This window comes from Lonchura striata, chromosome 2 (assembly GCF_046129695.1).
Source record: "Lonchura striata isolate bLonStr1 chromosome 2, bLonStr1.mat, whole genome shotgun sequence".
NCBI classification, from domain to species: Eukaryota; Metazoa; Chordata; class Aves; order Passeriformes; family Estrildidae; genus Lonchura; species Lonchura striata.
The window spans coordinates 4,513,139-4,540,971 of record NC_134604.1 but is presented as its reverse complement, the minus strand read 5'-3'; the positions used below and the strand labels follow the sequence as shown (position 1 = coordinate 4,540,971).

Below are 27,833 nucleotides of genomic sequence, written 5' to 3'. Positions count from 1 at the left end.
CTCCTGTCCCCGTTATCCCCGCTGTCCCCGCTGTCCCTGCAGTCCCGCTGTCCCCGCTGTCCCTGCAGTCCCCGCTGTCCCTCCTGTCCCTCCTGTCCCCGTTATCCCCGCTGTCCCCGCTGTCCCTGCAGTCCCTGCAGTCCCGCTGTCCCCGCTGTCCCTGCAGTCCCCGCTGTCCCTCCTGTCCCTCCTGTCCCCGTTATCCCCGCTGTCCCCGCTGTCCCTGCAGTCCCGCTGTCCCCGCTGTCCCTGCAGTCCCCGCTGTCCCTCCTGTCCCTCCTGTCCCCGTTATCCCCGCTATCCCCGCTGTCCCTGCAGTCCCGCTGTCCCTCCTGTCCCCGTTATCCCCGCTATCCCCGCTGTCCCCGCTGTCCCTGCAGTCCCGCTGTCCCCGCTGTCCCTGCAGTCCCGCTGTCCCTCCTGTCCCCGCTATCCCCGCTGTCCCCGCTGTCCCTGCAGTCCCCGCTGTCCCCGCTGTCCCTGCAGTCCCGCTGTCCCCGCCCGCCCCGCGCTGTCCCCGCCGCCTCGGGCCGCTGACGTCAGGCGCGCGCCGGGCGGGCGGGGTTGCCATGGAGGCGGCGGACGAGTGGCTGCTGCAGTCGCTGCAGCTGTGAGGGACCCCGGCCCCGACCCCCGGACCCCCGGACCCGACCCGGCCACCGCCGGCCTCACACCTCGCCCTCTCCCCGCAGGTACCGCGACCTGCACACCTTCGAGCTCCAGGCACCCACCCGCCTCATCGAGTGGGCCCGCGGGGACCGTGAGTGCGCGCTGGGGAGCGCTGAGCGGAGCGGAGGGACCGGGCTGGAGTCTGGCGGGCCGCTGTGGAGAAGGAGGCCCAGGGGCCGGGCCGGGGCCCGTGCAGCGGGAGAAGGGGAAAGGAGGCTCTGGGGGTTGGACCAGGCTGCAGGGCCAGGACCCCAGAAGTGGGGCTAAGCGGCCGGAGCTGTTCCGGGCTCAGCTGGGCTCCAGCTCGGGGCGTGGTGATGCATGGACTGTGCGGTAACTCGGGTGTGTCTCAGGAGGGTGGGCTGGGCAGGGGGACAGCCCTCACCATGTTCCTGGCTCTTCATGCCCACTCCACCAAGGTGTCTGTGTAGCCGGGTATGGACAGTCTGATGGGAACGAGATCCTGCAGCTGATCCCGCCGCCAACGCTGCTGACAAAGGAGACCCAGGTGGGTGTTGCAGCCAGGGCGGCACCAGACCTCTCTGGCCTCCTTGGCTTAGTATTTTCAGAGACCAAGCCAGGGCTTGGTGGCCTTCATGGGCTGTTACCTGTTTCCTGGGCATGCCCAGGGATTGAGCAGCTTTGGTTGAAAGGAAAAGCACATAAGTCACTTGTTTGTTGTCCAGTCATGTTATCCTGCAGCTGCTCTGCAGACGGCTTGGGTTATGGACACTTCATTTCCAGGTATGTGAATGAAAGCATTTCATGGGGAAAGAGAAGAGATGAGGACAGCAAGCCAAGTAAAGAAGGGGCTTGCTGAGCAGCTCAGGCCTGGGGCACCACCCTGCAGAGCACCAAGGCTGGCCCTTGGGTGGGTGACCTCCACACTAAAGTAAAAGGTGGTTTTTGGTCACTAGGTGAGTAGAAAGCTCCTGAGCCAGATGTGTACAGATGGCAACAAACACAAGGAGAGCTCTTGGAAGCAGCTTTCTCCAGACTTTTGTTCTCTCTGACTATTTTGGGATCCTTCAGTCCTATATCTCCTGTTGCAAAAGGCAGCACTGGACAGGGAAGAGATATACCAAACAAGAGTTTGCCTCATGTCTCCGTCATTTTTTGTGATAACTGAGCACAAGTTGTGCACCATTGTGTGAAGAAATGGCTTTGCCTCTAATTTCTAGGGCCTGTGTCCAGAGAGAGATTTCAAAGTAGAATGTGGTGGATTTTCAGAGCGCCCAGTGTACAGCCTGAAATATGTGCCAGACACCAGGTATGACCACAAGGTCCTTCCCAGGATGTATTGGAGAAGGAGAAAGGACTTATTCACTGAGAGCAAACTCCTTTTCCATGCCTGCTTCCCAACCCAGCTGGTCAGTCCTGCCAGCTCTGACACCAGTGCGAGTCTGGGCCAGTTACATACCAAGAAGTGCTGATGTTGCTGCTCCCTACCCCACTTCTGAGCAGCAGGGGCCTGTAGAGTTTTCCTGCTCTACCTTTCTTCAGCATTTGACACTGTTTGGAGCTGCTTAGCAGCAGAGTAGGACACTGGTGGCTAGTACCACTGCTCTGCAAGACCCTGTGTGTGCAGGTTCAGAAGGTTTTTGTGCTGTTCTGGGTTTAGACCAAACAAATACCACTGGCTGATCTCTTGTTCAGTGTTTCTTCCTACACAAGTCCCCATTGACTACTTTAGGGCTGTCTGGTTCATTCTTAGTCTAGTCCTTCTAGACTAAGAAGGAAAAGGTGGTAATTAAATCATAGAATCATTTAGGTGGGAAAAGCTGTCTTGAGACCATTGATTCTAAGCATTCTCCTATCACTGCCAATCCCACTACTAACACATGTTCCCAAGTGCCACACACAACTTCTAAATCCCTCAAGGCATGGCAACTCCACTACTGCCCTGGGCAGACTGTGCCAAGGCTGGACACCACTTTCAGGGAAGGAATTTTCCCAATAGCCAACCTAAACATCCCCTGGTGCAACTTGAGGCCATTTCCTCTTGTCCTGTCCCTTGTTCCTTGGGAGCAGAGCCCAATTCCTACCTGGTTGCACCTTCCTGTCAGGGAGTTGTAGAGAGCAAAAAGATGCCCCCTGAGTCTTCTTTTCTTCAGGCTGAGCACCCCCCCAGCTCCCTCAGCCACTACTCATCAGATCCTCATAAATTATCCTTATAAATGCTGTTGCCTGGATCTGTGTTTGCATGGGCTATGTGGAACATCCCTGCATGAGGAGTTCTGGGATTATGGTCCTTCCAGCCACTGCTCTGCTCTAAGCAGAGGCAGGAGTTCCTGCTTACAGGAGCAGCAGACCAGTTTTGTCCCAGGCTGGGGAAAACAAGGTTCTGCTCCTGAGGAGACTCTTTTGTGAGACTCTTCTGTTTCCTCAGCTTGCTGGTAACCAGTGGCCCACCCGACAGCTCCCTCCAGGTCTGGCAGGTGTCAGCAGAGGACTCTGGTAAGGCTTTCTGAGCTCAAGCAGTTTGTTGTTGCATCTCACATCTCTAACTTCCCCTTCTTCCTTTGTGTCAAAAATGAGGAGTGCCACTTCCCTGTCCTGAGTGACCACACTTGTGTGGTACAGGCTGGAGAAGGGTACTAGACAAGGGTCTACACCCATTTTGGTGGTTTGGACTTAACAGCACAAACCTCATCAGAGAATTAGGATGTTTAGGCCTATCACAGTAGCCTTGCACTGCATGTAGTTGTCACAGTGTCCCCTTAGTAGCTTCAATGGTTAGAAATATAACTCTACCCATTGCCTTTTGGGATGCACCATGATGCACCTTACTTCTCTCAAAAAGAGACAGGCTGCTACTGGGAAATACTTGTAACCACCAGAAAGGAAGTGCAAAAGAAGGAGAAAACTTCTTCATTGAACACAAACACTTAAATTCACAAATTTTCATTCATTTTGCTCAGGATTTTGTCAATCCTTGCTGGATGAGTTGAAAAGGGGTTTTACCCTGAAGAGAGGATTAGGCATAATTAGATTTCTTATTGGTTTTGTAGGCCAGTTTTACCTTTGTGAGGTATTGTTGTGAAGCAGCCTAATTGGATGGATTGCTTAGTTTTCAATGTGTTTTATATCTGTTTCTGTCTCTTCCTCATAGATGTTATTAAATCTGTAAGCACCATAGCAACAGAAAATGGCACTGGGCAATCCTGGGCTAAAATTGCCACCATTTCAGCCAGAGCCCCATGCGTCCTTCATGGCTCAAGACTTGACAGAGTCCAAATTACAGAGGTTGAATCAAGGAAAAATGTCTACACATCAGGTATTCAAAGCAAGCCTAATGTCTTACTTTTGGAAAGGTGGAGTTTGGGTAAAGCAATGCTAATTGTTTGAATAGCAAACATTTCACTGAGCAGGTATTTTTGGACATGTGCAAGTGGTTATAAAGATATTTGCCACAAGTATATTGTCTTGAGGAAAGAGGTGACATTTGTCAGGTCCATCCAGCTGCTTACCACTCACGTTATACTGATTTCTCACATTTCTGCTCCAAATCTCCAAATCTGGGCACTACCCAAGTCCTGCAGATAGTTTCAGTGTGGAGAGCTGGGTTCACAGAAGGATGCTGTGTGTGCTGCCCCAAACAAGGGAGGTGACAGCCTGGTTACAGCAGGTGGTGGGTGCAGGTCTGGTTTCCTTGGGGATCGGGGGGACTCTCTGCCTTCACCTGTGCAGTGAGACTCAGTCCCCACAGAGCACATCACTGGGGAGGGAAGAGGGGATGTGTGTGTCCAGTGGCAGTATCACAGCACTAAGGAAAAGGAAGGTCTGTTTATCACTGTCCTTGTGCCACAGGGACTCACAGAATCTTGGAGTGGTTGGCTTGAAAGAGACTTTTAAAGCTCATCTCATTTTAACTCCCTGCCATAAGCAGAGACATCTTCCACTAGACAAGGTAGCTCCAAGCCCTGACCAGCTAGCAGGCATGAGGAGCCACGGGTTCTCTGGACAACCTTGTCAGGGCCTCACCACCCTCACAGACAAGAATTTCTGCCCAATATCCCATGTAACCCTGCCTTCTGTCAGTGTGAGCCCATACCCCCATATCCTGTTACTCCAGGCCCTTGTCCAAAATCCCTCTCCAGCTCTTTTGGAGCTCTGTTAGGCACTGGAAGGGGCTCCTTCTCTTCTGTCTGGAGCCTTCTCTTCTCCAGGCTGAACATTCCAAGCTCTCCCAGCCTGTGACCAGGACAGAGGGGCTGTAGCCCTCAGAGCCTCTCCATGGCCTCCTCTGGACTCACTACACTCTTTCTGCTGCTGGGGGCCCTGGAGCATACATTACTCCTGAGAATACATCCTGCTTTCTTTCTCAAGCAATACTGCAGCACAGAAATCCTGAAAATGCTCCTCATTGGACCTGAGACCTGCCTCTCTTTTCCAGCTTCCAGAGGCAGCGAGGAGCTCAGCAACCTAGCCTTCCTGGACTGCAACACACTGCTTCTGTGCTGTGCCACAGGCCAGCTGTGCCTGGCCGACATCCGACAGCCACAGAGTCTTGTGGAGGCCGTGCCACTGCCCTCAGCGCCATGCAGTGAGCAGTGGTGCATGGGCACCAGGCATGGAGCTCAGGGCTTGGAGCAGAACTCCCAGCCTGTGGCTCGCCTCTCAAGCAGGGGACTCCTAACCCTGACAGACCTCAGGAAACCCTCTGAGTTCTTGGCCTTGGCAAAGGCCAGAGTCCCCTCTCCTGACTCAGATGCAGAGTTCCTGTGTGTCTCCTGGGCTCCTGCTCTGGAAGGCTACCTTGCCATTTCAGGTAGGTGCTTAGGGCAGAGATCTCTTTTTCTGTGTGCTTTTTTGATTTATAATTTTGTGAAGGCCCAGTTTACTCCACCTAAAACCCCCCAGTGACAGGGTGGCTTTTCAGTACTGCCCCTGGAGCCAGCAGAGATGCTAGCTAATTGTCCTCTGCAGCTGCCTCTTTCCAACAGCTCCGGAAGGGGCCTGGGTGGGTTCTGGAAGATGCCTGTTGCCTTTCTGTGAGATCAAAGGCCCCAAGCTGACCACAAGCACTGCCCTGATAATACCAGTCACAGCCTGGCTGCAGGCTACAGCATTGATAATGCCAGCTGGGCAGCAAGGCTGCCTCTTGACCAGAGCCTTGCATGTTCACACCCATACATCCACAAACTTCAGGGATCTGGTCTGGGCTCTCCACAGCAGCTGTTTCCTTGGGATACTCTCCTCAGAGGCAGAGCTGCTCTCTTCTCACAGGTTTCTGGTCTGGGCCAGTTTTTTTTTGTTCCTGCTGGGAGGTGAGCCTGAACCCAGCTGGACTAGAGCAAAACAGTTAATTTCTGCACTCTCTATTCCTTCTTTATCCTTTTAATTCCCTTTCATTCAAGGTTTTGATGGCACCGTGCATGTGTATGACACACAGAGCTGGGACAGCTCTGGCAGGGAAGCAGACCCCATCTTCGTTCACAAAGGCCACACATTTGGTGGAGCAGGTGGCAGCAGGGACTCTCCCCTGGTCACTGTGCACACGTGGCATCTGCAGAAACCCAGAACTTTGTTGTCAGCAGCGAGTGATGGTTCTTTGCATGTCTGGGACTGGGTTCAGCCCTGTGGGAAGTGTGGGTAGGTGGTGTTTTGGTGAGATGGGGCACTTCCTGCCTCTGCTGTAGTGTGCGTGGGTACAGTGTGTATGTTTGCCTGCAGATACTGCTTGGAGACTGTTGCAGTGAGCAGAACAACTGTAAAATTTCTATTTTAATAATAGTAAAAATTTTGCCTGTGTTGCTTACTCTTCTGTGTACCAGCCTTCAGATGAGAGCTGTGCCTGTGGTTGACTCTGGCTGCTGGCAGAGAACATCCTGCTGTTGTTTGGTCATAGGCTTGTGTCATGTCTGCAGAAAGGGAGAGGAGCAAAAAGGAGAGACTTGACAAGGGCCTGGACTGACAGGACAAGGAATGGCTTCACACTGCCAAAAGACAGGGTTAGATGGACTATTGGGAAGAAATTCTTCCCTGTGAGGGTGGGGAGGCCCTGGCACAGGTTGCTTAGAGAAGCTGCTGCTGCCTCATTCCTGGATGTGCCCAAGGCCAAGCTGGATGGATCTTTCAACATCCTGGTCTAGTGGAAGGTGTCCCTACCCATGGCAGGGAGTTGGAACTGGATGAGCTTTGAGGTCCCTTCCAAATCAAACCATTCTTAGATTTCATGAAAAAAAAAAAAAAGAAAAAAAAAAAAACACCACAAGAATTTGATGAAACAGGCTCTTCTGTGGGATATTTACCCACTGTATTCCAGGCCCAGAGCACCAAGGGGAAACGGCACCCCCCGAGGGGTGTTGACATTTATGAAGGCTGTACTTCAAGAGTACCTGGGGAAACCTTACACTGGGAATGTGCTGTACTGACTCATTCTGTGCCATGGCAACAGTTGTCTGCCTAGCAGCTGAGCCTGGAACCTGCTTCACTCTTCTCCCAGGACAACATGTGAGCACTTCCGCTTGTCCCAAAACTCCGCTGGCAGCACGTGAAGCAGGGGCAACATGTTTTGCCCAAGGCTGGGGATGTTAATGTTTTGTCACTTACTAAAGGCATGGATCTGTGTCACCACCAATCAACAAAAGGAAAAGCCTGTTTGAGTCCTAGAGGAGCTGAGCTCTCCTGCAGGAGTGCCTGAGCATCCTTTCTGCTTCCAGGGGTCCACAGCAAAACCAACCCAGTTGAGCCAGAGTTGAACTGGGGGAAATGGGTTCTGATCAAGAGCCTGGGAGCATTTCTGCCCCAGTGCAGGCAGCAGGGAGGGCTCCTGGCTCTCTAAGTCTCTTCATCTGCTCCTGTGTCAGTTCCTTCCGGCTGTGGTAGAGCTGAGTGTGCCCTTCCCCCGCACCAAGACCTGCAGGTTCCTGCATTTAGGAGGTGGATTTTCTGCCCTATGACTCGGACCCACAGCAACCCCAGGAAGGGCGGTGTGTAGTACACAGACATGAAGGGCCCCCAGAGAGGGTTCTTGGAGCTCAATGGGTTTTCCTCAAGCACCCCTGGGAGCAGGCAATTTGGCAGAGGTGCACTCAGATTGTGCAGCTCCTCCTTCCTGGGGGAAACACCCACAGAGGGAGGGTCTCGCCTTGGAGAGGTGAGCTCTGAGGCAGCGAGACCACTGGAGCCTTCCCAGCACCCCAGCTACTTCTTCCTGACTGCCCCCTTTGCTGGGACACGTGGAGGAGCTGGCCCCATCCCCCATCACAGTGATGTGGATAGTGCAACGAGGACAGGGAACTGAATTTGCTTGGCTTTCAAAATGGGGATTAAGCAATAGCTCAGTCTGTACCCATCTAAACTTCCCTTTTTTTTTCCAAAAATAACTTAAGCCTTCTTGTCCAGCTTGAACCAGATTTGACAGGGGACTGGAGATATAAAAAATATTAAGTACTCACAGATGCTGTGGGAAGGGATTATGCACATAGGAAGGATCTGGAGTTGTGCTGGGCAGTAGGGACATTGCTCTCAGGAGTGCACCTCATGGAGTCTCTGGCAATGTCCACGTGGAATCAGAGTCTGGTTGTGTGACTGTGGAGACTGGCTTTGCTGGAGCCTGATTTGTCTTTGGCAGGGAAGGTTGGCACAGCCTCGGGCACAAATGCTGACACCATGAAATGAACCAACTTAAGGCCAAGGGTAAGGGCAGCCCAAGCTGCATGGGACATGAATGTGTCCAACCTCTGCTCTCCCTGGAACCACGGAGAGGTCCTCCAGAAGGCCTGTCTTCATTGAGGCCATAGAATTTTAACTCCTGGGCAAGGTAACACAGCTGAAGACAGAATCATGGAATCATTCCTGTTGGAAAAGCTCTTTAAGGTCATGGATTCCAATCATTACCCACACACAGCCAAGTCTACAGCTAAACTGTGTATATCTTCAATTGCCACATCTACACATCTGTTAAATTCCTTCAGGGATGGGGACTCCCACCACCGCCCTGGGCAGCCTGTCCCAAGGCTGAACAATCCTTTCAGGGAAGGAATTTTCCCTAATATGCAATCTAAACCTTCTCTGGAACAACTTGAGGCAGGGTTTCTCCTTCCTTGACTGTGAGGGGATAAACCACAGCCCTTCCAAGAGGGACTGTCTCTGAATTCAGGTCCATAAATGGAAGTGTTACTTGGCTCATTCCACAGTACTCCTGCTCTCAAAGCAGATGAGAAGCATCCTGCAGCATTAACTGATGTTTGGATAGATTGGTTCAAACTGATGTTTGAAGATACGGCTTAGTAGCCTTGGCAGAGCAGGGGAACCACTGGACTCTTAAGATCTTAGAGGGTTTTTCCAACCTCCACGATTCTGTGATCGTTAAAACAATCGGCTCTGAGCAGTTCCTCAGCAGGACACAGACTGAACATGGCTTGTTTAACAAGTAGGTTGTTAGTGCCCTGTTCTCATCAAATATTGCATGACCATGCATTTCATTTCCAAAATAATGCCCAGTCCCTGCTGTGGGATACAGAATCCTTAATCTCCTTCTTGGCTCCTGTGCATGTCTCTGCACACCAGGGAGGCTGTCATCAGTTGAGGAATAGGTGGCATGAGCAGGGCAGGCAGCTGTTGCTCCCTGGTCCTTGCGCAGGAGGGAAAAAAAATCCCCTGTGAGGGTGGTGAGGCCCTGGCACAGGTTGCCCAGAGAAGCTGCCCCATCCCTAGAAGTGTTCAAGGCCAGGTTTGATGGTCTTTCAGCAACCTGGTCTAGTGGACAGAGTCCCTGCCCATGGCAGGGAGGATGGAATTGGATAAGGTTCAAGGTCTCTCCCATCTCAAACCATTCTATGGTTCTGTGCCCTGCTGCCTGTGCCAGTTTCCCCATCCTTAGCCAACAGAAGTGTGCAGGCATTGGGACTGTATTTTACTGTTTTTTTTCTTTTTTCTTTTTTTTTTTTTTTCTGAGTTTAATAAACTAGAATAATTTATTTGACAGAACACAGAAACATCACAGACAGGGTGGAGAAATCAAAGCAGCAGGTATCAATGATCAGTACAAAGGAACCACTTTACAAAAAGAAGTACCACGCTGCCCATCAGCTTTACCCAAAAATTACGGGGGTAGGGGAGTGGACTCAGCTCAGCACCCCACAGACCGGGTGGGGGGATGGAGCTATCCCTACAAAATGCTCTCAGATGACAACGTTGACTGCAACAGCACAATAAATAGTGGGAATGGCCTCTCAGTGAGTGGTGGGAGACCAGAGACCCTTGGAGGGGGGAGGAGGTCCAGGCACCACCAATCCAGGAGGTACAAGCATCTGTTGAAATATTGATTAGGGTGGCAAAAGCCCTGATTCTCCCCTACCCCCAAAGAGGTGCTAGATCCCATGCAGGCAGAGCAAAACATCAACCAGGGGAGCTTTGCAGCTTGGCAGGACAAAAGTATCCCTGGCAACATCCCGCTGGGGACAAGGCTATTCTGCCACAATATTGCCATGGCTGTGAAGAGGCATTTGAGGCCTCTCCCAGAGCCAGCAGTGTGTGGCAGATGGCACAGACCCACAGGGTCTGTAACCAGCAGCTCCCAGCTCCGAGCTGGTTTCGTCCAGGGAGACTATACTGGTGTTAAAACAGATGCAGCTGGGAGGACCCCTGGGGTTCGCCACTTTAGGGGGACTTGGGGAAGAAAAGGGCAGGTGCTGCCCATCCCCTTTGTTTGGAGCAGCTGGGGCAGGGGCCAAAGTCAAAGCCAGGCTCGTGCATCCCAGAGAGGGAACACATGCAGCAGGGCTGGACAGAGGGGGATTGGCCATGGGTGAAAGTAGGGGACACTGAGGTGCACAGGTGCCTTTTCCCATGAGCAGGCTGCCTAAAAAAACACTGCCCCCCCCCCCCCCCCAATTCTGCTGCATCCCCCCTCCCTGTAGCAAACTGGTGTTGAGACTGGGCTTATATAAAACTCATAAAAGGGGCATTTCATAGGAAAGGGCTCTAGTAAGTGGCAGGAGGCTGGATAGGGACGGAGTTATAGTGAGCCCCACTGCCTCCTCACCTCCCTGGCCGTGCCCTGCACAGGAAACAACAGCTCTGGCAGCTGGATGAAGAGACAACACGGCACAGCTGGACGGTTATAGGTCCTGTGGCCATCGGGCAATTGGTAGGCTCCCAGTACAGGTAGAAAACAAAATTAATTAATTATAGAAAAGAGAAGCAGCCTAATGTAGGGGTGTCCCTGGGGCAGGGTGGCGAGCTGCAGGGAGCTCGCTTATCTGTCATTGAGCTGCGGAGAATTTGTCCGCTCCTCCTCATCCTCCTTGTCATCCTTCATGCCTTTCAGTCGCTGGCGGGCAAAGTCTTCAAACACAATGTCATCATCGCTAGTGGGGACACAAGGGAAGGGGGTTTAAGTGGGGTGCAAGGTCTTCAAACACTTCCTGTCCCACAGAGCTGTCCCAGCTTGCCCAGTGAGCTCAACCTGCACCGCCATGATGTTACAGCAGCTCAAGGGGCCCCAAAACTCCCCATCCCTAGCAAACAGCCTTGATTTTCAAAGCCTTATTAATACTTGCCCAATGCACCCAAAAATGAGCCCCTAAGCTCTCCAGCAGGTGCAACTTTACCAGGGCCATTGGCAAGCATTTGCCCCACTATGAGGGAATCGCAGACTGGCAGGAAGTAGCTGGGTGGGTTAAGTACCCTAAAACCTCCCAAACATATCACCAGCCCAAGGAACACAGTGGCAACAACCTCCCACACCCCCAACACGATCCCAGCGGCCTCTTACTGCAGTTTCTCCTGTTTTTTGGAAAGCCATGCAGGGAAGGGTGAAGGAGGAGAGAAGAGAGAGGGGAACAGCACACGTCATGCGTTACAGGTGACATGCATGGGGTTAATCATATGTGCCAATCCCATGGCACAGCAGGTGTTACAAGACTGGGGGAGGGTGCCATGCAACCACCATGTTTCACATTCCCACATGAAATGTGGGAATTGGGGGAAGGGTGTATTTTAGTCTCTTACTTTGTATCAAGCTCTATCAGATTTGTATCTATGGGTGCTTCATTCTCTGGAACTGAACAAAGGGATGACACAGGATTAGTCACAGGGTGGTGACTGCCATCCCACCGAGGTGGGTGATAACTTCCCCAGGATCATCTCTGCCCTCCCACCGGGGTAGGTGAGACTCCCCTGCAGTCATCACTGCCATCCCACTGGGGTGGCTGAGATTCCCCTGGGATCATCACTGTTCCAGTGTGTGGCTGCAACCCCCTCTGGAGTCTGGCTGCACTGGGGTGATGGGAGCACCCCCATGATTTTAATGCTGAGGCCCTGTGAGCAGGGTCAACAGGAGCCAAGAATCTCCCTCTGTGCAGCCCCACTGGTTCCCTTTGCCCCCACCCACCCCCAGGGATGGTGGCCCTGTCACGCAGGGACAGACACTCACTGTCCCGGTGTACTGGTTCCTCCCTGGGTTTGGGATGCATCAGCGTGAAGGGCAGCTCCACTGCAACATCACTGGAAGAGATACCAGGGTAAAGCACAGGCCTGCCTGCACTTTACATGTAGAGCGAGGCAAATTTGCAGAGGGGGAGCAGAACAGCACCGCCATTACAGCTGCTGTAGAGACCACAAAGCTGGGCAAACCCCTGTGTCATCCTCCATGGAGCTGCTCAGCAGCTCTCATGCCTCTTGGTTGAGGTTGGACTCCAGGGTGGGGGACCAGCACAGGCCCCCTGAGAAGTAGAGGGGCATCAGGAAGGAGAGCAGCATGACAAAAATCTGTCTTTAGCAGCTGTGGGAGAAGTATGCAAAATCCCTTGGGCTTAGGCTGTAGCCAGTAGTGCCATGGGAATGGCAGGAGGTGCACCAAGTTTTCCAAGTGCCCAGTGGGCATGGTGACATCAGGGCATGACAGCCTAAGCATAGCCCCAAGCTGCCCCAGGGGCAGGCAGGACAGAGCTAAGACAGAGAAGTGTCCCAAAAGAGGACGGGTAGTCCCATGGTCCCCGTAGGACCCTGTGGGAGGGAAGTTATGTGACGATGAAGACCTAGGAAGCCCCAGAGACTTGCCTCCCCAAATCCAGAGATGCTCAGCCCTATGGAGCCACCTCTGTGCCCTGCTCACTCTCCCCAGCAGCACCCACTGGCCTCTCACTCCCATAAAAGTAGGAAAATGCAGAATTCAAACCCTGACAGCATTCCCAGCCTCATCACCCCAGCCCCACTTCTGCCAGGCTTTTTGCTTTAGGTGAGACAGCATCCCCAACACAGTGGAATTCCCAGGACAGGCAGGAGATCAGGTAGCACCCTGAGGGGCTGAGGAGGTTCAATGGGGGGCTGCAGTGAGGATTGGGGGACGCTGGGGGGAGTGCAGTGTTACCTGGAGGCGAGGTCTCCCAGCAGGCTGGCATGAGTCAAAGGATACAACATATTAGTCACTGTCCCCTCCCAAGGACATACAACCCCCACACACCTTTTGTCCCGCCCATGCTGCTTAATCCCAGGGGAGCTTTAAAGATGATGGGGTCCCACCTGCAGCACAGACCAGTCCCAAGGTTAGAGAGGAGGTGCAGCACGGTAGGGGGGTGCCCAACACTCACCCTCCTCGTGACACCACCAGCTTCACCTTCACCTTGTAGGAGACAATGATGCCCAGGATCTCCTTGTTGGCTCCATCTCTTAATCTGGAGGAAGAGGCAGGTGGGCATCAGTGCGGGAATGGCCATGGGGACCAGCCCCCTGTCCTCCTGAAGGTCCCCCCTTGGGATCTCCTCCACCCCAAGCATCAACCCCGGAGCAGGGGCTGGATGCCCACCAGGGCCAGGTCCTGCCCCCATGCTGCAGGGGGAGACAGGAGCCCTGGGGGGTAGAGGGGCTCACAGCGTGCTGGAGGCCAGGTTGGTGTCCTCGTGCTTGAGCTTCCCATCCAGCGCCAGCCCTCGCTTCTCCCGGTTGTTGGCAAGGAAGGGGGTCAGGGTGTAGACTTTGCAGAACGTTGAGCTCGGGGCCACCATATCACTGGAGACAATTTCCACATCAGCTGGAGCCCCAGCCACCCACAGCTCCCACAGCCCACCCCAGATATCTCCATCTTAGCCTGGTGAACCCCACGTATTCCCATCCCTGCCACAGCCTGATGAACATCGCCTTCCTGGAGGTTGCAGAGGGTGACGTCCCCAAGATGCCACCAGAAAAAAGATCTCCATCTCCCTGTTCCTCCCACCGGTTCCTGCTTTCCATGTGCAACATCCCAATGGGGCTGCACTGGGGCAGGAGACCTCCAAGGCTCCTCTAAGACCCCACTGAGGTCTCCAGGGCTCCTCATGATGTTCCCAAGGAGCCAGAACTCACTCAGCATCCTCCACAGCCACTGGGCACTTGTACTGGGCAGTGTTGAAGAGGCAGATGTCAGCATACTGGCGCACTGGGGTGAGATACAGCAAGATGGGGATCAGGGTAGGTCCCCACAGGGATGGGGACAGGTACACCAGTGGAGTGGGGGACACGGCCCTACTCTTCACCTGAGATCTTGATTTTCTTCACGGTCTTGTTGGTGTTGTTGGTGACATGTACATTGACACTGATGGGCTCCCCGTGGTAGTATATCTGTAGGGGAGCAGAAGAGAGAGGATGGTGAAATCCCCAGGGTCACCCCACCAGTGTACACACCCCAGTCCTTGCCCACCTCCTTGTCCAGGGATGCCTCAAGGTGCAGCGGCTTGTCTGACATGAGGAACTGCCGGGTGGTCTCTGCCATGGGCTGTGGGCCAGGTCTTTCTGGTGCATACTGGACTTTACGGATCACCAGGCGCACCGAGTTCCTGGGGGAAGTCGAGAGGAGAACTCAGGCTGCCCACAGGCTACCCTCTTTCTTGGCCCATTCTGGGTCAAAGCACTCTTTTCTTCTGGTCTGCTGGGTCAGAAGGATGCCATGGAAGGTCTTGTCTGGATGCCCACCAGAGCTACAAGGGGAAAACCCTATGGCTGGGCCAGGTTGCCCAGAGCAAGTGTTGGGTTCCTCGCACAGTGGTGGGTATCCCAACCCCAAGATGTTCTCTGACCAATCCCTATCCTGGAGAACACCTCCATCCCAGCCCCATCGTGGAAACACCCCCATCCCAAGCCCCATCCTGGAACACAACTCCATCCCATTCTGGAAAACATCTCACCCAAGGTGGGTAACAAATTGAGTTGCCCCTGTCCTGCTGCCAGCACCAGGAGCATGCTGCTCCCATCCAGGCTGGATGGATCCTCTCTTCTTACCTCTTGTGGATCTTCTCCTCCAGGTTCTCTGCACAGAAAGCTTTAACCTCGTAGTCCACTCCACAGGCCTGAAAACCAGGAAGGGAGGAGAAGGAGACAGAGAAACCCCTTTGCATTCCCCAGAAAGGTGACCCCAGCAGCGGCCACTCACCATAGCCTAGTGGCATGGAATATGGGGGGACCTTACCTTCCCCGTGTCCTCTGGGCCTGGCTGCAGTGTGACGGAGCAAGGCAAGTTGGGGGGGATCTGAAAGGCAAACGGGGGTGAGGAGCTTTTTGGGGCACTTCCAGTAGTTCCCTATCCTAGCCACAATGGAAAGAGGGAAATCCAGGAAACATTCCTCATTTTACAATTGCATTTCCCAAATCTCAAAGTGCTACAGAAATACATTATTTTAGAGGGTTTTAATTAATTGGAGATTTTGAGAAATCAGGCCATGAGGACCATTTTTGAGGCCATAGGATTGAGCACTGTAAAATGTCACAGAGCTCCAGAGGGGGTGGCCAGCACTGCCAAAGCTGCACTGGGGAAATCTGAGAAGGTGCATGGAGCAAGGGGTCCACCCCCACCCCATTCCCTGCCACAGCTGTCCAGTGCTGGCATAGATTCCCAGTGTTAGCATGGACCCCCAGCTGCTGACACAGACTGACAGTTTCCACTAAAAGCTGTGTCTTGATCAGAGATAGCAACATCTCACCTCCAACCACAACCCCACAGGGCCAGATGGGACCCTAATGTCCCCACCAAAGGGTTCACTGTCCCTTCAAGCACCCCAGAGCACCTGCTGTCACCTACCTCAAAGGTGAAGGGGTAGGCGTGCTCGCCCAGCTTCTTGATGAGCCGCTCCTGCAGCCGTGTCAGGGGCTTTTTGTCCTCGGGGACCGGGGGGAACGCCTGGGAGTTGGCCACGAACAGGTCCTTGCGGAAGGTCAGCCCCAAAACATCCAGGTCCTCACGGCCATAGCGGAAGGCGCAGGTCAACGTCACAAAGACTGGAGAGGGTGACAAGGGGAGGTTGGTAGCAGGGTGTGGGTCATGAAGGGGACCATCATGACATGGGGGTGCCAAGGTGAGGTGGCATCCTGCTCATGACAGTTCCACCAGCACTGGGAAGTAGTGGTGGCTTGAGGACATGCCATGTTGAGAATATGAGGATTCAGCAGCCAACTGGGCTTTCAGATGCCCACCACAGCACCCCCATTCTCTACAGAACAGGGAATCTGTCATGAGAACAGGGGGCTGGACACAAGGGCCCAGAGATGCCAGTGCCTGGGTAAGATTCCATGGGGATGCTAGCATCACCCTGTGGCAGTGCCATTTCTGTAGCCCCAGGGATCCCAGGGGTAGACATTACCTTTTCTCTCCTTCAGGTATTCAGGATCTACCAACACTACTCCATCTGCAACAGAACAGCCAGGTCAGAAATGCACCACGGGGACAGGGGGGACACACCAGCAGGGTCAGGGAATGCAATGGCAGGGTTAGAGGACAAACTGTCAGGATCAGGGGACATGCTGGTAAGTTAGACGGGAATGTACAGGCAGGTTTCAGGGGACACCAGCACAGTTAAGGGGGGACACGCCCCTCCTTTACACAGAGAGTCATGACCTCCAAGCTGCCAGCCAGGGCTTGGGGGTAACACACTGCCAGCAGGGACAGTGTGCACCTACCTCACCCACAGCATATGCAAAGCCACAGCGGGACATGAATATTATCCCAAATCAGCTATTTTCTGATCCCCAAAATCCTTCTTCCCAGACAGCCCAGCCCACCCTGGCAGGCATCTCCCTGCAACTGAGGTCCCTTTCCTGCCACCACATACCCACGGGGTCCACCACGTCGATGTGGTCCACGAAATCCCTCTTCCCAAGGTAGACCGTGAGCTGCAGGGGGGAACAGGGTGTCAGGGGCACACAGAGCAGACCCCCCCAGGCCCCCCATGTTGTCACTACCCACTGGGTCCATATTCTTCATCATCCCCAGTGTCACCATGTCCCTGTGGCAGCCAAAAGCCAATCCCAACCCCATTCCAGTCAAAATCTGGAACCTTTCCAGATGTCCCCAGACCTGGAGGCACTTTGCATCTGGGGACTCTTGGGTGGCACCCCAGGGGTTTGTACGCCACTGTCAGGCAGGGATGAGCCCCCCAGTGTGTAACACACACCACCACACCAGTGTCACCTTACTCCTGATGGGGAAACTGAGGCACAGGGGAGGCAGCTGCCAGGCAGAAGGTTTTCTGCATCAGCTCCTGCTGCCCAACCCAAACCCCCACATGCAGAGTCACATGCACCCCAGCACTCCAAAACCTGTCTGCTTTACCCCTGACCTTGGGAAAGCCCTGCTGCCAGCCCCACAGTGCCTCAGTTTCCCTTCCTGCCACCCCGGCAGGATGATGAGGCAGACAATGCACAGGGTGGAATTTGGGTTCAGGGATGTGCCCATCCCCCACCCCCAGCCATGCTTGTGACCCCATGGTTTCCCCCACCATGTCCCCCTTACCTTCCCGTTAGGACTGGCTTTCTTAAACACCCTGAAAAACAGCAAAGGGGGGGTGAGTGCTGGAGCACGGGGTACCCTCCACTCCTGAACCCCCCATTCTGCTTCTGGCTCCCTGCCCATAGAGCTGTCCAGCTCCCCTTCAGGAAGGGTCCCTGGGGGAAGAAGCATCCACTGGCACAGTCCCATGGTGCCAGGTGCATCCAACCTTCAGCACCCACTGGCAGGACCCAGCTTTGGATAATGGAGGCGTCAGGACTCCAGCCTACCCCTTCGCCTGAGGATGGTGCCCAGAGACCACTGTGAAAGGCAGCAGCACCCCAGCATCCACCTGGCCCTGGGGACCAGCATGTGGGACCACGGGGTCAAGGCAGGCACAGGATGAGAGCATCCCACAGGATGAACCCACCTCACCATTACCTTACATGAATGCATCCCAAATCCACTGGAGAAGCAAGAAAAGTCTGGATGCTCCTGTCCCCAGGGCTTTTTATTCCCATTCCCATGGGACTAGCCCCCAGACACCCCTCTCAACTCCCAAAATACTTCTGGAACACCCCACAGAGATATGGGAGAAAGGATGTGGATCCAACATGCCACTGCTGGGGAATGCCAGAGCGTTCTCAGCCTGTCTGCTGCAGGCAGGAAGTGGGGAGAAGCAGGTAGGGTGCCTGGTGCTGCCAGATTTTTTGGAGCCTGCCCTGGCACAAAGCCACCCATAATGGGTTCTCCGCAGATAATCCTTCCTCGCCTTTAAATTCCATTAAAACCATCCGGGAAGATTAGTAGTGGTTTTAGGCTGGAAAAAACCAATTTCCCAGGGCAGCTGCTTGGCTCTGCCAAAATGTCAAAGGCTGCTCTGGATGATGGACACTCAGCCACCCCAGTGCCTACAGCTGCCCACACCAGACCAAGGGGCACTTTGGTGGGTTCCAGCCTGGGGGTGACTACCACCCCAGCAATGGGGTAGGATGTATCAGGAGATGTGTGGGCGCACCCCTCACATCTCTGAAATTCTCTGTCCCCACTTGCCTGTGTCCCTGCATCTCCATATCCCTGCATATGTGTGTCCATGCACTCCTGCATGCCCAGGTCTCCACATCCCACTCTCCTGAGAGTCATAGGGACCAGCACAGCCTGGCCAAGCTCTGCCCAGGAAGCAAGATCTAGTATGGAAAAGGGAGCATGGGGGATGGGGGCCCTCATTCCCTTGTCCAAGCCACAGGAATGCTCTGCCAGACACATAAAATATTGGGGACATCCTCCTGGCTGTCCCAAGCCACTGGGAACATCAGGAACATCCTGCTGGCTCTTCCTGGATGGCTTTCCCCTGTGGGGGTTGGGGGATTGACTTTTCCCAGCCGAAATGAAAAGCACTTCCACAGTAGGATGTTTGTTATGAGGATTTGCTGATGAAGGTGTGATCCTGTGCTGGTGCAAGGAAAGATGGAATTAATGGGAATGCTGCTCCAATTAAATAACTTGGGGAGATAAGGGCCTCAACCTGCCATGGAAGAGCATTAGCACCCCACTGTTTCTGGGGTCTGAAAGCCATGGGGGGATCAATCTCCAGAGTCAGGGATGGAGGGGCAATGAATGCATCCCCCTGAGAGCCAGAGCAACTAACAGCAGGATTTTCATGGGTAATTAATGAGGCATTACTTCAAAGCAGGATAAGAAGCATCCCCTGACAGCCTGTCACCCTACACCCACAGACCAGCTCCCAAGAGAAACCCCAAAGGGGGTCCAGCATGCTGGATCACAACCTGAGGTGTGCTGGGAAGCCCCAGAAAAGCCAGCCAAGAGTGGAGGCTCAGCGGGTGCCACTGCCAGCCCCCTGAAACATGGATGATGCTCCCATCCAGCCCTGGAGATACTAATGAATCTGCTAATGAACCCAGTGCAAGTGAGATGGATGGCAGGCCTTGCGGGAAGCCATTCCTCACCACTCTGCCTGGCACACACTTGAGCTGGCCCCACACTGGAACAGGAGCCCCATGGAGCCCGAGACTTGTCTAGCCACACACTGCAGGTGCAGGAGCTCCACGTTATGGGTGCAGAAGCTCCACAGAACTCAAGACCTGCACAGCTCCACGCTGTGCATGCAGGAGCCCAGGCTGGCTCCCCACTGTGGGTACATGAGTGTGCAGTGCCCTCATCTTGTGGGTGCAGCAGCCCTGCCTGGCCCCACACCATGGGTGCAGGAGCTCTCATCTCCCCTGAAGCACCAGTGGCAGAATGGAAGGGGCACTTGGGGACACGGTGGCCTGTTGCTGCCAGCGGGGTGACCCTCACCCACAACCGGATCTCAAGGGAGGGAAGAAGGAAGTGTGAAGCCTTCCCTCCCCCTCCAGCCCTTCCTGGTGTCGAAATACTGGAGACACGAGGCAGGAAGTGGCCTCTGCCGCTGCCCATCAGAGGCGTGGGGCCTCATGCCGGGGCTGGCAGTCCCAGTGCCCCTGAGCCTGTCATGCTGCCACACAGCCAGATCCCATCTCTCCTGCCCTCTCCCTGTCGTGGATCCCATCCCTTAATGAGCTTGTTAGGCACCCAGCCAGGGCTAACAATGGCTTTGTTGGGTGGTCAATAATTGAGTGGGGTCTGATCTTGATTGGGAAGATTTATGAGGATTTAATTCCCGTAGGCATCAGAACAAGATCTGATGGCAACACCATTGATTGCCTTTGAACCCAGGGCAGAGAATTCAGGGGTTTTGCCAGCTCTCATGATAACAAGGTTGGCTGGCAGATCTAATTAGCTAGAGCCACGTTAGAAGGGACCTCCAGGGATAATGGAACCACCAGCAACCACACCATACGCAGTGGCACAACCTCGTGGTGGCGGGCAGAAGCTCCATGCCAGCTGTGCCCGGATCAGCTAGGAGAACTATGCCAGCCAATCCCAAAGCAAGAGCATCCCACAGGCTCAATGCTGCATTTTGCATCCCTGCTGCATCTGTCTCTCTGTCTATCTATCTCCTCCCAGGGTCAGCAGCAGCATCCCCCAGCTGGGTCAGAGCTCCACCAACTTTCTTGGCAAGGAAACGCCTCAGCTGTGGGATCCGGAATGTGTCCGGATCCTGCTGTTATTATCAGAGTTTGCTCTCCAAACAACATCCAGGAAGCAGAAGTCCTGGGCCACCTTCTAGGGCTCTTTCTCTTCCCAGTGGAGATCCCTGTCCTGCTCCCACATCCTATGTCTTCATCTAGGGGGATGAAAGGGATGGTAGAGGGACTGAGCAGCAGGTCTGGCAGTAGGCAAGGGTCACCCCCCTAGTAGCAAGATGCTATGGTGGAATGCTACAGAGGGGCTGAATGGTTCTGTGGGGCCAGAGGAAAGGAGCGAGGGGTGCTTAATGCCAACCAAGGTGGGCTCTAGTGTACTGGAACCACTGCAGCACTTCCCAACCATCAGGAAGCCACCCTCAAGACACAGGCTAGGAATCCCAGCAGCCAGGAATTCCAGTAGCTGGGCATCCTGTGTGGGGTTGCAGCTGCCCTGGCTGGGTGCTGCGTGGGAAAAGGTGATCAATTATGCCAACAGCCACAAAGTCAGCTGTTTCATCCAGCTCTTCCCACTGGTGACTCCCAAGAAATTAGGATGCCACAGCAGGAATCAGTAAAAATGGGCTTTTGGGGAAATCCGATAGTAAATCAGATCTCACAGCTGAACCTCCTGATCAAACCCAGTGGATTTGGGTTTGGAGATCCAAACTGGAGAGGAAGGGTTTTGTCAGCATAATTCTTCCCCCCTCACCCTTCCCCCAGCTCCCACTGTACACACTGCGTAGGCAGGGAGAAGATCAGCTCATGCCTCTCCTGCCGGCACGCCTGCTGATGGGAATGACACTCACCAAGCTCCCCCTGCACCTGAAAAACCCTGGAGGCCAAACTAGCTGCATCCTGGGGTTTGCACCCAGACATTGGGGGGAACCCAGGGGGTGCTCCAGCCCCCTGATCTGTGGGGCTGTCGGCTCCAGGAGCGCAATATAAATTCTCAAGAATTCAGGATACTGAGCAAGGAGGAAGCGGATGCTGTCAGCTATGGTTGGGGCACCAACACCCAGCAGGCTGGTGGCAGCAACAGCCGCTTCCCAAAATGCTGGATGAGTTCAACAGGCACCTACAACTCCCATCCTGCCATTCCAAAACACTGCAGTGTTTCTGGAAGGTTCTGCCCAGGCAGGGCTAGATCCCCTCATCCTTCTCTCCTGCCGTGTCCAGGGGGGGTGGGGAGGGTGGGGTACAGAGGCTGCACTGAAGCCCCCTGATCCTGATGCCAAGGGGACATGGACTGAGCAAAGGGAGGGCGATGGTGTTGAGGGGTGAGCAGGAGCACTCTGAAATCCCTAGTCCTCCATGATTAATGGCTAAGGGTACAGAAAGGGATTGGGGTGAAGAATGCGAGTGTCAACTCCTTGACCACTCTGCCTGCGAGCGGATTTCACAGATCCCCCAGGCCTCCCTGCAAGGGCTGGCAGAGGTCATCAGGCTCTCCCTCAAATCCCACCAGCCCCTGCAGGATGTGCAGCCCAGCGGGTCCTGCCACGGCCTGCACCTGGAGCCCTGGGGAGCACGGGGGGTCCCCATCCACCTCTCCACGGGGCCCCTAAAAGGCAGCATGCCCATGGCAGCATTCCCATGGGATGAAGGCGTCGCAGGCCCTCGTGTCCCTGCGCTCCAGGGCTGGCACGTGCTCCCTGACACCCCCAGCTGTGCCGCATGCCGGGAGTGACATCAGGGCCTGGGTCCCCTGGCGTCACTGCGATGACAGCAGCCTCCCCCGTCCCAAATCTGATGGGGAGGGAACAGCGACGTCCCCAGCGTTCGGGTGCTCCCTACCCCTCGGGGGGCACCGTATCCCAGCAGCGGGGCCACCCCAGGGGACCACCAGCTCCAGCGCAGGGCAGGGGCAGCGCCTGTCCCACCCCTCCCCCGCCATGCCCCCGGGGATGCTCCGCTCTGTCCCGGTCCTCACTCACCGGGTGCCTTTGTCTCCCATGGCCCCGCCGATCCTGCGGGCTCAGCCGAGAAGCGCCGGCTGGGCTCGGAAAATTACTGGCTGGATGGTGGAGGGAGCGGCGGCGGGGCGGGCGCGGGGCCCGCTGCGGCCCTGCTCGGGCCCGCTCGGAACCGCTCGAGCGCGCTCGGGAACACTCGGAACCGCTCGGCTCGGCCCGGGCGGACGCCACGCCGGCCGGTTCGGGGCCGCTCGGAACCGCTCGGGCAGGTTCGGGACCGCTCGGAGCCGCTCGGAATCGCTCGGAGCCGCTCGGAGCCGCTCGGCAGGGCTCGGCCCGTCCCGGTTCCGGTGCGGACGCTGCCGCCGCCGCCGCCTCCGCCCGCCCCTGAGCGGCGCGGCCCCGGGGCCGGGGGCGGCGGCGCGCAAGGGCCGCGCGGGCAGGGAGAAGACACGGGGAGAGGATATTGAGGGGGGGAGGCGGCCACGGGGCCGACACGAGGTGGGCGGGAAGGCGGTGAGGGGGTAGCAGAGCGTGAGGCGGTGCGCGCGCGGGGACACACGAGCGCGCGCACCCCCCCCACACCCCCCCCCCCCCCCGCCGCCGCGAGCGGCGGGAGCGCGCGCGCGGCTCGGGGCGCCCCCCAGCGGCGGCGCGTGGGCATGGCGGGGGGACCCCCGCGCGTGACCGCACCGAGACACGCGTGGGGCCGGAGACACGCGTGTGACAACGAAGTCCTGCGTGTCCACGGAGACACGGGTGTGAACACAAATACAGGCGGCTGTGAACAGGGACGCAACTTGCACACCCATGCACGCACACGTGCACACGCGCATACACGTGCCCGCACACACACAAACGCACAGATGCGTGCGCACCCATCCACGTGCACACACAACTACACGTGCGTGCACATACGTGCACGCAACACAGACTATGCACTGTGCACACACATGTACACACGCGTGCCCACAATCCTGCGCACACGCGCGCACACACACACAAACACACACACGCACTGGCGAACACCCCGCCCCCGAGGTGTCCCCCCGCTCCTCCCATGGAATCCGCCTTCCCTCTGCAGGAACATGTCCGTCCTCCCCCCACGGCGTCCCCATTGGCTGCGTGCCCCTCCCGCCCGCCTCCTGTGGCACAGCAGCCCGTGGGGAACCGATTTCGGGTGATTCCAGTGCTGTGTCCATCCCCAGCTGGAGCATCGCCTTCCTATGCCGCCCCCACGGCCATCGTGGGGGACAGAGGTTGGACACGTGGTGTCTCTTCTACCCCACTGTAGGGACACTTCACCCCACCCACGGGGCAGCTTTAGCCCATCCTGGAGAAATCTGCATCCCACTTTAGGGATCGACGAGGACAAAAGGACAGAAAGAAATGAAGGGGCTGCGGTCAGGGTCTGGAAGGAGGGCTGTGATACCCTGTCACATCCAGGAAGGGATGTCACCTAAGGGAACAGAGCCATCGGTGGCAGAGGCAGAAGTGGGACAGCTCCTGGCGGAGGACCATAAACCCTGCTCTGGGACTACTTTGCAGGATTAAAGGATTTCATCCCAGCATTAGAATCAGTGTTGGGAGCAGGATGGGTGCATTTGGTAGTTTGGGCAGTTTTTCACCCCGATTTTGGCAGCTCATGGAGTGCCAGAGCATGCCAGCACCAAATTCTCCGGGGACTTTTCCTCTGGGTATCAAATGCCCAAAAGCTGTCAGATTGGGCTGGGATGAAAGTGCTGCATTGATTTTGTATAATAAAGTGCTCCTTGGCCAGATGGCAGGAATGAAAGCTACAGCCCTGATGCATGGATGATGGGCAGACTAGGGGGTCCACTCTGGGGCAGTGCAAGGATGGCTGCAGGAGCCAGAGCAGCAGGATTCTGCCCCAGTCCCAGCCCAGGAACAGAGGGGCTCTGATACAGGCCTCATCCTGCATCCCAGCCTGGAATCCCACTTCAGTCCCAGCCTAAACTGGATCCTGCCCTAGGCCCAGCTCCCCCTGCTGCCAGGCTGGACATGGTCCGGACATGGCTCCTGTCTAGGCATGGGGGGCCCCAACCTGGCAGATAGAGATGAAAAGAGCATCCCAGGGGATTGGAGCATGCTGGGGTTCTGGAACATTTCAGGAGGGAACAGGGCACAGGGGAAGGAGAAGAGCAGCTGGAGCACTCAGAGGGGATCAGTGAATCCTGGGGCATTGGAGCATTCTGTGAGAGTGGAATATCCAAGAAGGGGCTGGAGCTTCCTGGGGAGTCAGAGCTCCATGGCCCAAGCTGGATTCTTCCCCTGACAGTGATTTTGGTGTTCATAAGTTTTAATTGGAGCTCCCCAGACCCCAACAAGGCCACCCACCAACCCGTCACAGGGAGGTTGACATATGAAATTTATTTAGGAAAACCAAAACCCACCAAAAAAAGAGAAATAATAATAAAGACGGAGCAGGAGGAGGAGAAACAGTAGGGGAAGGAGGAGGAGGAAGAGAAGGAGGAAGAAAAGAAGAGTAAGAAAATAAGGAGGAGGAGAGGAAGAAAGAGAAGTCATCTCCTCCTTAGGCTCCATTGGAGTCCAGAACAACCAGTGCTGCAAGACAGAAGGACAGAAAAGCTGGAGGAGGTTTGCACACCCACACACGCCTGTGCACACTCATGGGTGAGCTGGGCTGGGTGCAAACTGCACTCCTCAGTATCCAGAGGGGTATATACAGGGGCAGGAGCTGGGAAAGCATTGGCTACCTACACACACCAGCAGTAAGGGCTGGAAAAGTGGAATACAGCTGGGAAACGGGCATCCCTGTGTGCCCCCACCATGGTGTGGTACCCGGGATGCAGAACCCAAGTGCAGGACACCCCCACATCTATTGGATGGAGAGATCTGTGCAACATCAGGCATCCCTGGATCAGCACTGGGGTGCAGGGACTGTCTTTGAACAGTTGTACCTACTGGCACGTTGGTACCAGGGCTGTTCCAACGTCATGACAGGGATGGAGCTTCTTTCCTCCTCTTGCATCTTGGGGATTTGCTGCCTTCTGGGCACCCCTATGGCAATGTGGGATGGGGGGAAGGGCTTAAGGGGGGCTTGGAGGCAAAACCATGGGCCAGCAGACAGACTCAGTCACCAGGTGGGTCCCACCAGGGTTTGGGCAAAGCATCTCACTGAAGGCATCTCCGAGTAGGTAAGGCAAAAGGAATTCAGGTCACTTCAGCCACATGGAGCAGCTCAGCGTTGAGGTCTCCCATTGCTCCTGCAGACACACACTCCAGGTATCCCAAGAACACAGGCAAGTCATTGCTTACAAAGCCAAGGAGAGAAGCAGCCACTGTGCAGCCCAAATCCAGGAGGGACCTGCTGTGGCACCACTTGGGATGGTGCCATGGGTTACTGCAGAGGAGTGGGGATGGGGTGGCAAATGGCCCCATGTGAACTCTTGATCCCAACACAACCAACACCAATGCCAGCAGTGCTGGAATTTTACCATGCTGCTCCCATCGCTTTTCCCTGGTGTGGTGGTGGACTCATCCAGCACCCACAAGCTGGATGATGCAGCCTGAGGTCTCAGTGCACCCTAATCCTTCAATACTGAGCACACCTACTCAGCCCCAGCCCCCTCTTCAGCTCTGCCCCAGCAGACCAAGCTGCTCAGTACAGTTCCCCTGCTCATGGGTGTTTCAAGTGGCTTTGGCTGAGGTGCCGAGGATCACATACAGCTGGCCAGACCCTGGAGGCTGGTGGAGCCCCTGAGACTGAGGGGGTCCATATGGGTTGGGTTGTGGGACTGGAGAGACCACAGGAAGGCCAGCAGGGTCCCTGCACTGTGGTCTGTATGACACAGAGGAAGGCATTGGGGTCCATGCACAGTGGTCCGCAGGACCAGAAAAACCACAGGAGGTTGGTGGGGTGCATGCATGGCAGTCAGGATAAGAAGGGAGTCATGGGAAAACACCAGGGTCTGTGTGTGACCAGATCAACCATGGCAGACCAACAGCATCTGTGCGTGGTGCCAAGTGGGACTGGAGGGGCCACAGGAAAATGGCAGGGTCAATGCACGGTGGTCTGCAGGACCAGAGGGACCACAGGAGATCACTGAGGTTCATGTCCAGTGATCCCCAAGGCCAGAAGGATCCCAAAATGTCAGCAGGATCCGTGCACAGAGGTTGGTATGGCAGTTGTGAAGCCACTGTGAGCTAGGGATGCTCACGACATGGTCGCCAAAGAAGCTGCTTCTAGTGAGGAGGCGCCTGGGTGGACACCTCACAGGAACACCTGTGCTCCTCTGCTTATGGTAAGGGCATGTATGGGACCAGAAGGTGAAGGTGATATATGGGACCAGATGAAGCCTCTGTGGAGCACAGTCTCCCCTGTGCATGCAGACCAGCAGCGGGACCCTCAGCCTTGGCAAGCGTGTAGCCCTTTTAGGGGACATGGTTGTGTGGTTGCATGGGACTGGGCTATGTGAGCGATATGAGCTCACATGGATGAATGGGTTATGGGGCCCTAGAGGGGTGGGGCTTTTAGCCAACGGATGCTCCGCAGCTGCTAGGAAGAGGCTGCAGCAGGTTCTCTAGTGTGGAACCCAGCAGGGGATGCAGGCACATCCCCATGGCTGTGGCCATCCCACTCTGGTGTCTCTTCCCTCCTCCAGCTGGAGCCAACCTTCTTCTGTGGACCTGATCCGTGGTCCATGGCAACACCCCCCATATGCTCTACAGACCCCCCACAGCTCTCCCACTGCCCCTTGCCATCCTGCCCCACACCATCCCCCTCTGTCCTGCTAACCCATGCACACCCATGTCATGGTGACCAACCCCTCTGAGTGCTTCCACCAAGGACATAATTCTTATTGTCACCCCATGGGAACAGGACCTGCAGTCTTAAGGCAGCTTAAAGCACATCCATCCCCCAGCCCCACTGTGTCCTTTGGTGCTCCAGCCACCAAGGCAGTGTCCCATGGACCACTGGGTGAAGGGGACACCTGAACACCTGCCCCGGAGGGAGGAGATAGTCACCCAGTGGTGAGGAAGGAACAGTGGCGGCTGCTGGCAGCACACAGCTGTTGCCATGGTAGTCCAGATTCACCGATATCCCCCCAAACCTCCTCCCCACAGGCTGGGGGATGAGGCTTGGGGCTGCTCCCAGCCCAGCCATGGCTGTGGCCCCCCATCGCCTTCTTCACTCGGCCCCAGTCTCAGGCTGCCCCACCTCAGATTCCAGGCAGCCATTGAGCTGGGGGTCAGGGGCCTGTGGGTCATATTCCTCATCCAAAAAGTCCAGGGAGTTGTTACTGGGCAACCCCCGGATGGTGAATTTGTGGGAGACCTTGGTCCACTGCTCCCGGTTGCTGGCCACCCGCTCGTAGAGCTCCGCTGCCTTGGGGAAGAGGTCCTGCAGCAATCTGGGGAGTGGGGGACACGTTCAATCAGCACAGGGCTGCACCCCCTTACTTTGATGCAACCCCCTTAGTTGAGTGCAACCCCCATCCCCACTGCTTGGAACGC

General features: G+C 55.6%; 3 protein-coding genes across 4 annotated transcripts in view; 1 reads left to right on the top strand and 2 right to left on the bottom strand.

The window, feature by feature from the left end:
* The first annotated feature begins 548 nt into the window (after nt 1–548).
* Nucleotides 549–6,423, top strand: WDR73 (WD repeat domain 73). The gene is made up of 8 exons (XM_021532449.3): nt 549–610; nt 693–760; nt 1,089–1,177; nt 1,851–1,939; nt 3,059–3,126; nt 3,782–3,946; nt 5,066–5,440; nt 6,030–6,423. The coding sequence occupies exons 1-8, from the start codon at nt 570–572 to the stop codon at nt 6,266–6,268; spliced, it is 1,134 nt and encodes a 377-aa protein (XP_021388124.2). The 5' UTR covers nt 549–569; the 3' UTR covers nt 6,269–6,423.
* Nucleotides 6,424–9,526: 3,103 nt separating this feature from the next.
* ARRB1 (arrestin beta 1) lies at nt 9,527–22,556 on the bottom strand. The gene is made up of 16 exons (XM_021532450.2): nt 22,356–22,556; nt 17,378–17,408; nt 16,698–16,758; nt 16,230–16,274; nt 15,671–15,867; nt 15,062–15,121; nt 14,875–14,942; nt 14,297–14,432; nt 14,133–14,217; nt 13,963–14,035; nt 13,492–13,629; nt 13,212–13,295; nt 12,992–13,015; nt 12,056–12,126; nt 11,632–11,683; nt 9,527–10,988 (listed from the first exon to the last, which is right to left on the bottom strand). The coding sequence occupies exons 1-16, from the start codon at nt 22,373–22,375 to the stop codon at nt 10,877–10,879; spliced, it is 1,257 nt and encodes a 418-aa protein (XP_021388125.1). The 5' UTR covers nt 22,376–22,556; the 3' UTR covers nt 9,527–10,876.
* A 2,150-nt stretch (nt 22,557–24,706) lies between these two features.
* PDE2A (phosphodiesterase 2A) overlaps nt 24,707–27,833 on the bottom strand; it is a 43,446-nt gene continuing 40,319 nt past the window's right edge. For both annotated transcript variants that reach the window (XM_021532453.3, XM_077790941.1), the window contains one exon: nt 24,707–27,730. In XM_021532453.3, coding sequence (XP_021388128.2) covers nt 27,508–27,730 — 223 coding nt within the window. In that variant the 3' untranslated portion in view covers nt 24,707–27,507. The remainder of the gene's footprint in view (nt 27,731–27,833) is intronic.